General features: G+C 39.2%; 1 protein-coding gene across 5 annotated transcripts in view; it reads right to left on the bottom strand.

Moving 5' to 3' along the window:
• The window catches only part of garnl3 (GTPase activating Rap/RanGAP domain like 3), an 83,998-nt gene that overhangs the window by 55,553 nt on the left and 14,987 nt on the right, over positions 1–13,458 (bottom strand). For 3 of the 5 annotated variants that reach the window (XM_055199584.2, XM_055199582.2, XM_055199586.2), the window contains exon 2: positions 6,076–6,145. In XM_055199584.2, the coding sequence (XP_055055559.2) occupies positions 6,076–6,145 (70 nt within the window). The other 2 variants (XM_055199583.2, XM_055199587.2) reach the window with 2 other exon arrangements.

Genomic DNA, 13,458 nt, shown 5'->3' with positions numbered 1-13,458 from the left:
ATAGGCTTATTTTTTGGAGCCAAATACCTCTGTTTTTTTTTTAGAAATAAAAGCCAAATGCTTGAACATTTTACAGCCACGTCATTTTACAGCCACGTGCTAGATTAATCGATTACAAAAAGAATCGATAGCTGCAGCCCTAGTTGCACACGCTGCATTTCTTAACACCTTATGAGTTAAGAAGTAAATCAGCAGTGTTTCCCAACACGCAGAGTTATAAAAAACCACAACACACGCATTAAGCGCGCACATCCAAATGTGTTACTTTGTGTAACCATGTATGCATGGAGTGTGCGGAGGTGCGCACGGTGGTTGTAGCTTTGCGCGCAGCTCATCATCCTCTGGTCATTCCTCCACCCTCCCTTGGGAAACTTCAAATACGGCCTGTGGGATGTTTTATAGAAATATTAAAAATACGAGAGAAATATGAGAAATTATTTAAACGGGATGATGGCAGGATAGCATGATAAAATACGGGAAATCCCGGAAAAAACGGGAGGGCTGACAGCTATGGTCCCCATCACTATACTGGTGTGAGCACCCCCTGCTGGTGCAGAAGCCCTAAATCAGTAGTGGGGAACCCTGGGTCCTGGAGGGCCACTGTCCTGCAAAGTTTAGCTTCAACCCTAATCAAAAACACCTAAATGTCATTTCCAAATCATACTAAAGCCTTTAATTAGGATTTTTAGGTGTGTTTTATTAGGGTTGGATAGTGAGTGCTGCACAATTAATCGCATCGCAAACGCAATCGCGCAGTCAGCCTGTGCGATTATATGAAAGCAAAATGTTGCATTTATTTTAAATAAATAAATGTGTGGACTTGTTAACTCAAACTTTCTGATAACAGTTTGATGATTTTCCTTGCCGTTTAAAAAAAAGAAAGAAAAACGAACAAAAAAGGCAGTGCACGTGTGGCATGCACGTGTGTGGTGTGTGTCATCACTTATACCAGAGCGAAGATGGATGCAGAGGAGGTTGACAGTGATCTGGTAACTAAAAAAAACCTCTATGTCTGTTGTATGGCGGAATTTTGGATTTAGGATTACTGACACTGAGCAGTTGCTACATCACGTGGCAATACGAAAAATTTCTAGTTTTACAAATACACATTTTAGCTAAATTGTGTGTGGATTTTCCTTAAAACCCATCAAGTTGACTCATGATACCATTTAGTATAATCGCAATTGCACATCGGAATATTAGCATCAATAACCGCAATGGGAAAAATTACCCAAATCGTGCAGCCCTAGGGTTGGAGCTAAACTTTGCAGGACAATGGCCCTCCAGGACCAGGAATGCCCACCCCATGTCCTAGGAAGTCTCCCATCCAAGTACTGAACAGGCTCAAACCCACTTAGCTTCAAAGGGCAACCAGTCTTGGGCTACAGGGTGATATGGCTGCTGGCTAGTTGATCAATGCACCTCCAATCACATTAATAATCATAAAATCATTATCGATACAAGAAGTTCCTAGCAAAATACATATCATAACTAGGGCCGGGACTTTAACGCGTTAATTAAGATTAATTAATTACACAAAAAATAACGCGTTAAACATTTTTAACGCATTTTAATCGCACTTATTTTTGCACCACGGAACATTTCTCATTGGATGAGTTTCGGCTGACCGATTATACTAGAGCACCAACTAGCATTCATGACTTCAGACAACAACAAACCACAGTGAACATGAACGGAGAAGCTGATGAGATCGCTTTGGTTGGTCCCGTGGATGGGAATTTTTTAAAATAAAAAACGAACGGATGGAAGCGTCGATAAGAGCATTTTTGTGTGTAAGCTATGCAAAAAGGAATTCACATATCACCGCAGCACATCGAGCCTCAAGTATCATCTCAATGCAAAACATATAGCAGCTAGCGTGGACATTAGCCCGACTCCAAGTACAACGACTTGGTTGAACAAAAATAAACAATAGTTTGTTGCTTAAGCTTATGTATTCAGTCATTATTCATGGTATACTAAAAATCCACGTGAAAAAATAACTTCTCAATGTTCTCAGGTCAAATATTTATATGTGATTAAAATGTGATTAATTTCGATTAATTAATTACAAAGCCTCTAATTAATTCGATTAATTTTTTTAATCGAGTCCCGGCCCTAATCATAACATCATTATTATAGTGACTAACCACACAGCTTTTGATTTAATTAAGACAAAAGCAAATGTCTCTCTCTCAGGCATGAAGAACACAAACTCATGCATTTTTACACAAATATTTTCATCTTCTGAGCATGACAATGTATGTGGTTTTGTGACAGGGTCCTATCTGACAATGGGTCAATCCACAAACCTCCTGCGCGTTTCACACAGGAAGTAGCATCTAGTGTGGGTTTGTGCCACTTCCTTTATGTTCGAACTATCTGGGAGACACAGACGCCACTTAAAGAAACACACAAAAACACATTAATCCACATGTGTTTGACCACCAGTAATAAAAATAATGCAGTAACCTAATGAACCAATTGCAAAGTTCACGATGAAGTGAGAAATTAAGCTCTACATTAAAAGAGAAGCATTCAGCTGCATCTTAAATGCACCACATGAAAGGAAAATGATGTCTCATTTATAACAACAAACCGGACCACAAACATATTTCATTAGTAATCAACAGCAACACTCAGTGGCGGCCTTCACAGCAATGCACAATAAGCCCTGTTCCAGATGCCACCCTAAGCCCTTAGTAACATAATGTTGCATAACCTGTCGGTAGCACTATGCTGTGGATCCTGCATTAGCGTGGGCAAAAGAGTGGCAAAAGAGCATTGAGGGTGCACAGTGGCCACAAAGGGGACTCATGACCACCCTTCAGAATCATGAAAGGACTTCCTGCAATGATGAAGTGGGACTTCCTATATCATTAAGAATGTCACAACACAAAGACGGACCACAAGTTATCTGACAAGAGATTCGGACAACCCAGCAGTTTCAGAATAAAGTGAGGGGGGCCTTTCAAGTACCCACAGTAACAACAGCTCTGTGCCTACTTCTATCCCAAAGCTACTGTTGTTGGTCTGAAACTGCTGTGATGTATTTCTATTGGAGCTTTGCAGGTAGATATTGTTGTTTAAGAAAGGAAAAGCAATATAAACTGTGGGAGTACGATAGCAAAATAAGAAGTATATAAGCAGTAAGGTACCATATGAGAGGCTGTGCTGTATTGTGTTTTTTTTTTCTAAAAAAAGCAATAAGGTACTCGAGACTAAAGCTGTATCGTAAATAAGTCATGGCTAGGGTTGCAAGCACTGCGCTTTGTGTCATGCCTAACAATGCCCTTCACCCATGACCTATTCATAATACAGTACTAACCATTAAAATCTTATTGGCTTTTATAAAATGGTTACCACACATTACAAATATAAAATTCAAAAAAGTGTATTAATTTAACTTTCAACCCAATATCACGCAAATACGTGACTATTTCAAGTATGGACCAACGTGAAAATGTCACGTTTTGCCGGTTTTGAACGTGAGCATGTCACGTTTTCTGTTTGTGTCACTTTCACGTTTTGGTTACTCAACTTTTTTGTCCTAATTTCTTACCATTGTCGCTTCGGTTTAGGGTTAGATTTACATAAAATGACATCCTTACTAGAGCCCGACCGATTTATCGTTTTGCAGATTTAATCGGCCGATATGAGCATGTCGCAGATATATCTGTATCGGCGTATAAGCCGCAGATATGAAGCCGATATGAACGTTCCTTACAGAACACAATTAATGCTTTTGAAAGATGTACGTACTTGTTTGTCCAGCAGAGTGCGCCCTATTGGTTGCTAATGGCGACTCAGGTCACTCACTGTAGTGACATCAGCCAATCCCCCACCCCCTTCACTTCAGTCAGTCAGTCTTTCAGTTCAGGTGGCGGGCGCGGCAGTCACACGGTTTCTTCAATACATTTTACACCTGGTATTAAGATGCGCTTTGGTCGATTGGATTATAAGCGGACGAGAGAGACACATTCCTGTTTACATTTGGTGGTTTTAATCAGTCTTTTTTGTCCACTTGCGAGTTGTTTCAAACGCAAGCGGAAGAAATGACGCGAGGCGGAGAAAGGACGCGCTTAAACTGACGCGCAGTCTGTGGGAGTACAGCTGCTTTTGCTGTTACATGCTCATTTCAAAGCAATTGATTAAATAAGCTCGCGCAACTTTACACCCTTTCTTAAATAAAAGAGGCGGAGAGCAGACGCTTTAGTTTTATAAAAGTTTAAAGTCCCGGCAGAACACTGTGGGTTCGTGTTATAAAAAAGTTGTGCAGTACATTAAACATTAGCCTACATCAGTATGTTGTCAGTAATTCAAGCGTTGTCGTCTTAACGGTAAGTTTTTAATTAATTTGTGAAGTCCATAACTTACTCTAAAGCTAAGCCCAATATAACAATGACTTTATAAGTTTCCATTTTTTAAAATAAGCCCAATATAACATTATTCTCGTTAAAACTGACAATGGTTTAAGTTATATGTATTTTGTTTTGTTTGTGTTTTAATGTTATTTATATTAAGTCAAATTTAGTGTTTTGTGCACTTATATCTGACTCATTTTGGATAATAAAGTTTATTGTTAACTTGTAAAACACACCTGCCTATATTACATGTCTTTGTCACGTCATTTTAAGTGTTTGATCACCACATTTGTGGTGTGATCATAGAGTGATCATTGCAAAAAGTATTTATATATAGTATATTTTGTTAATGTATATAGTGTATTCTATGTACAGTACTGTAGTAGTATAATATACTGTACTATAATATGCACATAATGAATATCGGCCGATATATCGTTATCGGTCTTTTTTAACTCTCTAATATCTGTATCGGCATCGGCCCCAAAAAATGCATATCGGTCGGGCTCTAATCCTTACCTAAACAAACTCTAACCCCAACGTCAGGCGACAATTGGTTAAAGTTTAGAAAATATAAAAGAATAAGTCTTGTATCTTTTTTTTTATAAACCAATACTTAAAGTGACAAATACTTAAAGTGACATATAACACAAGCACCAAATCTAACCCTAAACCGAAGCGACAATGGTAAGAAATTTCTTCTTGTGTGTGGTGTCTCCCCGGAACAAACGAACACGCAGCCTGTGGACTGTGACGTGTAGCCAATCAGAAAGCAAGGTGACGCGGCAGCGAGGAAGTACCGGGAAACGAAATCAAAACATACGGCGGCATGGCGCAGCAGAAAGTACGGTGGATGTCGGAGATGGAGGACCAACTCGTCGACCTGTGGCAACACTGTGAATGTTTGTACAACGTTTCGTGTAAAGAATATCATAACCGAAATGACAAGGAGAAGAATTGGGCAAAAATTGCTGCTGCACTTGAGATACGAGGTAATGTTTATCTACACTACCCATCGCTAGCATGACGATAACGTAAACGATTGTTTACTCTGAAATCACGTTTGATCTCGAGAGATTTTGCGAGATTTCCTGTCTGACCTGGGAATGCTCGAAAGTCAAATCGGTTCGTGTGAGATTTGTTGATTTTGCCACGTGGCTGTGCACCACTCACTGTACGACGAAAACTGTTAGACCCATGATGTTTTATCGCCGTGTGTGGGGTCTCTCAGGTTTGGAAAATCGGCAGACGATTTTAAATTCGTCCCGTCTGAACCAGCCTTAAGGTTAATTAATTTGATATACCATTGAATAGTTCAATCTACATCAATGTGTCAAATTTTCTTAAATAAATTAATATTTTCCGGGTTCCATATTTATTTTAATAAGTCAGTCTGTGTCCCGCTGACAGGCGCGGTGGGTGCTTGCAGCAGGTGACACAAATTATGGGTCCTCCAAAGGCTAGACTGTCTCATTTCAGTTCTCTTCACAGACTTCTGAGGCTGCCACCTTCAAAGACTCAGTGCTTGCCTTTTGAGGTCGCGTCCTTAGAAGGTTGCAGCCCTTGAATTGGGACAGGGACACAGCTACATAATGGACCCTTTTTACACTTCCGTGGTCATAACTGTAAATAAAACACAGCTACTGACCAGAATCAAGGACTGGATCTAACCCGTTTATATCAATGGATAAAAAGAAAACAATGTCCTCACCAGTTCAACTGATCCATAGTGTTTTCTGCTAAACTCTCCTCTTCTGCATCCAAGATCCTCTGAAGCTGAGCTGAAACAAAGAGCATATAACCATTTATATTGATTTCCTAAAGGTTACCTTCCCATAATAATTCATGTGATGGAAACTTTGAACTCTGCAGAAAAGAATTTGCTCAGAGCTTCTCACAGCTCAAAGACATGATAAATGTGGTTTACATGTGATGTGGATGATGTGGAAACTAACAGAGCATGCACATAAATGCTAAACATTTAGAAACTGTTAAAGGGCACCTATTATGCAAACGCCAATTTTACAAGATGTTTGGACATGAATGTGTTTTGGCAGTGTGTAAACACAACCACTCTACAATGAAATAAATCCACCCACTCCTTCTTTTTAGTTCCCATTGAACCAAAGCAGTCTCATTAGACTCGTTAGTTCTTATTCTCTTGTTAAAGTGACATCACACTGATAAAGTCCCACCCATGGCCACTGACTGTACCTGTTCAAAAAGTACACTTTTGTACCCATACATATTGGTAAATTTGAAGTACATACTGGTACTTTAAATTTACTTATCTGTACCAAAATCCACATATATTATGACCTTGGTACCATCGCAGTGACAACTTTGAGAATGTCTCTCCCTCTTTTACAACCTACTTCTGACAACTAATATAGCAAATAGCAAATCATATTAATGGCTGTAATGTAAACTCAGGATCACTGGTTATTTGAAATAAATGAAAAGATGTTCTGCTGAAACATCCTGTTTAAAAACGGAAATATGTAAACATGAACAAAAATACCAGAAACCAGTGTTTCTAAAACTAGAAGCTCCACACACCACTGACATTGAGAGTTTACAATCTATATTTGTCCAAGCTGTCAACACGACAGATCTTGTCACAGATGTCATTTTCAATGTTGTTGCATGGTGTGTCCTGCTATGTGAACAAGGCCCAATTCTTGAGGCACAGGGTTGGCCACAGATGTTGCACATAAACTGTCTGGGTGTTATTGTTGGGATGTGAAGCTTGTGACATCTTAATTGCAGCTGTAATCCAGCATGACTATTAAAAAAACGACGTACAAGAAGACCATAAAGGCAAAAAGTGTTTCATTTCATAATCAAATAAACTTGCAAACACAATGAATGTTTTCAAAAAGAAAATTCAGGAGAATGTATTTAACATGCATTCTATAAAATGCTGGTTTCTTTCAAGCGATAGTTGGGTCAAATCTGGACAAATATGGGAAAATGAATTAGAGGAGTGGCCTAATGATTTACTGAAACATGGACTGGAGGAAAGCTGCTCTGCTTAATTCAGAAACATTTAGCTGAGAACATAACAGCCTTATGTCAACAATAAAACGTTGTAATGTTGAATAGATCATTTAAAAGATGCCATTCAGTTATGTTGGTAAACATCATAGGATGTTTGCAGCAAATTTTGTATGACACAAACACATTACAAATATTGGCAAATATTATCAAGACATACTGTTTTGACAATAGTGGTGGTGCACCCGCAGACGGCTGTGTTTGTGATTATGATAATGATGACTGCAGCAGCATGGCTTCATTATGTGGGCATTATTCACTAATGGCACTGCAAAACCAAATATGATCAATTTGTTCACAGTAATCACTTCGGTTATGAATTTGTTATAAAAATTTACTGCTAATGATCTTCCAAAGATTTCAGGTTTACAAATAAGCAATGCTAGATTCTTTTGACATTTTTACACTACACATCCCTATAGTCACGTAATTTTGTGAGTGTTTTTCGTGACACTGACATGTTTTTTTGCCTTTTTGCGTGTCACGTATCTGTTTACGTGTCACTGCCACGTATTTGTTACTCAACTGTTTTGTCCTATTTTCAAACCATTGACGCTTCGTTTTAGGGTTAGATTTGGTGTTTACGTTAGGATCACATTAAAGCAACACTATGTAGTTTTTTTACCTTTAAATAATGTCTCTAAAATTATTTCAGTGATAGAACAACTTTTAACTGGACAAATTGTACTGTTGCTGCAACCTGAGCAGCCTCCTAGCTGCTACAAGCACACTCTGAAAGTGGCGGTGGAGGATAGGAAACATAGCCCCGCCCCTCCCCCTGACTGCAGAAGAGTGTCTGATACCAGGCACTGTTGCGCTTTTCAACCACATGGGGGAGCTGTAAGTCATTTTTACATGGAAACTACATAGTGTTGCTTTAAGGATTGGTTTATACTTTTTTCATAATTTATTTTTTATATTTTATGATTTTTAAACAATTGTCGCCTGGCACTAGGGTTAGAGTTGGGTTTGGGTAAGGATGTCATTTTATGTAACTCTATCCCTAAACCGAAGGGACAATTGTCACGGTTAATCCGTGTCATTTCTTGTCTCTGTTCCGATTGTTATCACCTGGACATTTATTGATTAATTACCTGCCTCATCACACCTGTTTGTCATTTAGTCTGTGTATATATACCTCTGTCTTCTGTTTGCTCACTGCTGGATCATTGTCATTGATACCCTGTCTGTTCCTGTGTTAATGTTCCTGTGTTCCTGCCTTCACCATGTCTGCCCTCGTGTTTTTATTATTAAATGTTATTTATTTTGAACCTTGCGTTTGCGTCCTGTCCTTACAACCCTTCTATGTGGCATTGAACAGAATGATCGTGACAGAATGATCCAGCCAAACTGGACGCAGCAGGTTCACGGAGGGCGGCTAGCTCCCCCAGGAGTTTCGTCGAGGGGGAGTAGTGACATCGGGGTTCATTCCCCATCAGCCCCGATGTCTCTTGGGGACCACCGTGAGCGATCGCTCGCTCCTGCGGGAGGAGGATCGGCCCAGGCGGTCCCCCAACGGTTGAGTCGTCGTCGACGGTCCCTCGGAGGACCACCATCCTGCTCGCAGGGAGATCCGGACCACGCCCGATCATTTCCCCGGGGTGGCTACCGAGGGTCTCCGTTTCCGCGAGGGGATGGGAGATGATTTCCGGGGGCATCTGATCGTCGACGATTCCCAGGAGGGGGGTAATTCGTCTGCCTCGGTTCTCGGAGCGATCGCTCCAGTTCTCCTGGCGCAGTCCGGCCAACCGTCCTGTTGGTCTCTTCCCGGCGGCTGCCGGCTTCGCCAGGGTCCCCAAGCCCTCCATCCCTCCCTTGGACTCTCGCTACCAGACTTTGTTTTTGTTGTGTTTTATGTGAGTGTCTGGTAGCCACTCGTAGAGGGGAGGGTAATGTCACGGTTAATCCGTGTCATGTCTTGTCTCTGTTCCGATTGTTATCACCTGGACATTCATTGATTAATTACCTGCCTCATCACACCTGTTTGTCATTTAGTCTGTGTATATATACCTCTGTCTTCTGTTTGCTCACTGCTGGATCATTGTCATTGATACCCTGTCTGTTCCTGTGTTAATGTTCCCGTGTTCCTGCCTTCACCATGTCTGCCCTCGTGTTTTTATTATTAAATGTTATTTATTTTGAACCTTGCGTTTGCGTCCTGTCCTTACAACCCTTCTGTGTCGTGACAACAATGGTATGAAAATACACTGTTAGACTTAACTGTAATTTCTACAGTTACTTACCACAAAATGGCCAGTAAAATACCATCATTTTCTTTTCCAGTTCATTACTGTAATATTCATTGCATTATGGGTATTAACATTTAATTTACAGTGATTTACTGTGTGTTTTGAATTTGCAGTAGACTGCTGTAAAACAACAGCAGTAGTGCTACTTTAGTTGAATAAAACAGTGTTATAAAAGCATATAAAATGGAAAAATAAAATATATCTATGAAATGAAATACATTTTATTTGTTATGCTTTTAGCAGTGAAGCAAATTTAAAAATGTGAATTGTTTTTCAGCAGTGTAAATAATTTATTGATAATTGTAGATAGAAACAAGAAAGGGATTATGGATAAATGCTTGACCTCTTTGGCACTGTGGTAGTTTTATGGATGTACAACACGGGCGACCTGGGTTCGATTCCCCTTCAATTTTTTAAAAACTAGGTTACAGTAAGGGTATTATACAGTCAAATGGAACTGCTGTAAAGGCATCATACTATAAAAAACATGTACAGTTATGGTACTGTAATGGGGCAGTTACAGTACCGCATATATACAATAAGGGCAAAACAGTTGAGTAACCAAAACTTGTCAGTGTCACAGAAAAGACTCACAAAATTACGTGACTATAGGTACGTAATTTCCTGATACTGGGTTGGATCACTTGCCTAGACACAAGCAAAAACTACTAAACTAAAGTTCGCCAAAAATCTGACACTGCAATTATTAAAGAGCAAAATATTCTTTGGAGCTCCAACTTTTTCCATTATGTCACAACAGTGCTGTATTAAAAAAAACCAATAGCATTATTCATACGTATTTAGACGATTAATCCAACATTAAGTGTATCAAGCAAGAGATCCAGAATTTTCCTCTGAGAATAAGTGCGAAAAAGAGTATTAACAGATGGTATCAGTGATAACACATAAGAATATGGTATGAGAAAGTGAGAGAGGGAATAAAGGACTAAGAAATACCTTTTTTAACATTTACAAGGATTTAAACTGCAGATTGTACACTTGCAGGGACTAGACTGAATTACAGATAAATAAATGTTTGCAGATCACCAAAGACTTTCTGGTACTTTTAAAGGACAGTGCACATAATTCAGTAGGTGTCTTTAAGGCATACTTTCACTTTATTAATGTTATTACATATTGTAAATTATAAGTTAACTCGAAATTATAGAAATAAATATAACTATGGGAATTGTGTTGTAACTAAAGAAAATTCCAACTAAATAAAACTGTTATATTTAAGCATCCCTTACGAAAATTAACCATGGTTTTACTACAGTTAAGACCAAAAAAACATGGTTACTGAAGTAAAACCATGGTTACCACAAAATAACCATGGTTTTGACAACCATGGTTTTCAAAAACCATAGTTAAACCATGGTTGGTGTAGTAAAACCATGGTTTTGCTCAAAGTAATCAATTGACCAAAAAACCATGGTTACTACACTTTTACTACAATAAAACCATGGTTAATTTTTGTAAGGGATCTTTAAGGATACCTCCCTTTGTCAAGAATTTGTAAGGAATGCTGGTCTTTGGCTGCTTTTTCTTCATTATACAGTCAAAGTCATGCATTTTAAAACATTTAAAAATAATTGTATAAATACGTTGTCCAATTATTTTCAAATATTTAGGCATACCCCTTCAGATGAAAGATAAACATTTAGATGGCCCTAAACTTTTAAATGCTAGTGCATAAATGTTGTTTTGGTAATCATTAAAATAAAAACTGCACACTGCAGAAGTGAAAATGAAACAACATGAATGCCTATGCGATTTTCTTGCATTAGTTGTACCGCATCAACAGGTTGATGTGCCATTGTGTGGTCTCATTCATTATCGTGGGGTGTAAATAAACGCAAAGCGACACAGTGCGTCCCCTCAGATCCGCTGCAGTGTAAATAAGAAAAGCACCTGCTATGCGTCTGCTTCACTGTCAGATTTCTTTAACATGACATAACATCGTTACATCATAAACTGACAATCAACGCCGACTCAATATGTAGGTCATTTAACTTTCTTTGTTATTTTAATCTATATTTACGCTAAGTGTAGTCGTGTGTGTCCAGTCTACGGTGAACCTAGAGCTGCATGAATAATTTACCGATTTTCCGTTTGTTCCGCAGACTATTGTATAGTACAAAAGTCAACAACATCTTGTGTCTCAGCATGATAAAACATAATACAAACAAACTATAGCAAACATGATGAATTTTATCTACATACTCGAGCTGCAAATGCGTGCAACAAAACGTCAGTACAAATATGAATACAGGCAGCATCACATACTCTGAAGCTTTTAAACGAGACAATAACACGTAAGAAACATGTAAATAAAAACATTTCTGGACCAATAAATGCCTTAATTGTCAGTACAAGCGATCTATTGACCTAACCTGTGACTATTGATCTCTTGGGAGGATGCAGCTTGTTGCACATTTGAAAGGGATGTGATGCGACCCGTTATTAAATTGCTGCAATGACTGTTACATCTCACATTTCAGCACCTGATCTAAATGTTTTAGGCATGCATAATATACATAAACACTAACTACCTGCACTGCAATTTCATGTATTTATCCAAGTATTGTATGAGGATTTACCGTTGGTTGAAAGTCAACAGTTTGTTGGTGGCAGACTCTGCACAGCTCATGACCTCACGCGATGTTATACGATTCAGTCCCGCAGTTCTCCGCTTTCCTATTCTTGTCTTTCACAGGGAGGATTAATAACCACCATCGTCTCTATATGTGTGCATGTTGCTGTTTCGCTTCATTGGTTTCTGGGTATCAGTCAATGCAGCCTCAATACACCTGATGGACGCGGTGGCGAGTTTCTTATGGACACACCTCGAGCAGAACTCAACATTTGAGAAGCAGATTCTTGCGGACTCGGAGTCCCCTCACGGCCGCGCGCGCTGCTCGTGACAGTATAGGCTTGTTAACCGCATTGCCTCATTGACATTCTCTCTCTCTCTCTCTCTCTCTCTCTTTGTGTGTGTGTGTTTGTGTAGGCTATGTATCTGAGTAAAAAGCAGCAGGTCAGACAGTTTTAGGATAGAAATAATATAATAAAAAATTCAAAGCGTATAACTTGTTCCTGCTCTTTTTCATACACACTTCAGTGGAATATTCCTTTAATTTGCCTTTGTGGACCCAATGCAGCACTCCATTTTTCAATTAGCCAAATTTCCTCCCATGTCTGTTAGTTCTGCTGTCAACATACATTTTCAGGCATTTACACAGCTGCCTATGAAGCGTCGTGTAACTCTACCCAACATCACCATGCTGTTGAGACAGCTTCTCATTACAAAGCTTACTTACAATAGAAAGAATCAAGCTTGCATGCCTTTTAATAAAGTCACAACTGGTGACTGTGACTTACAGCTGATTCGTCATCGCAAAGTTTTAATAGCTCTGTATGCAAACACCTTACGTTATGAGGTTAGTCCATGCAAATCACAGAATGGCGGCATATTTTCCATTGGGTTGTATTGCATAGAGTAAAGCACATACAGTATGCGTTGATGTGTACAGCATGTGTGCATGTTTGTTTCAAGGACACTGCACACATATAGATTGAAAGCAACGACTATAGTGACAAACATCACGACACGTGTGTGTGTGTGTGTGTGTGTGTGTGTGTGTTTGTGTGTCTTTCTAGACAATGTTTTTGCCCTTATGATCTCACAACCTTCACTCTTCTATCCACCGCCCCATGTCTACCCATAATCTTTCTTTCTAGCACAGGAGTGGGGGGCTTGATGAGGTCATTTTTTAGACAATAATCTA

This window comes from Misgurnus anguillicaudatus, chromosome 22, assembly GCF_027580225.2.
Source record: "Misgurnus anguillicaudatus chromosome 22, ASM2758022v2, whole genome shotgun sequence".
In the NCBI taxonomy this organism is placed as follows: domain Eukaryota; kingdom Metazoa; phylum Chordata; class Actinopteri; order Cypriniformes; family Cobitidae; genus Misgurnus; species Misgurnus anguillicaudatus.
The sequence above is the reverse complement of the archived record's forward strand: the minus strand, read 5'-3'. Positions and strand labels throughout refer to the sequence as shown.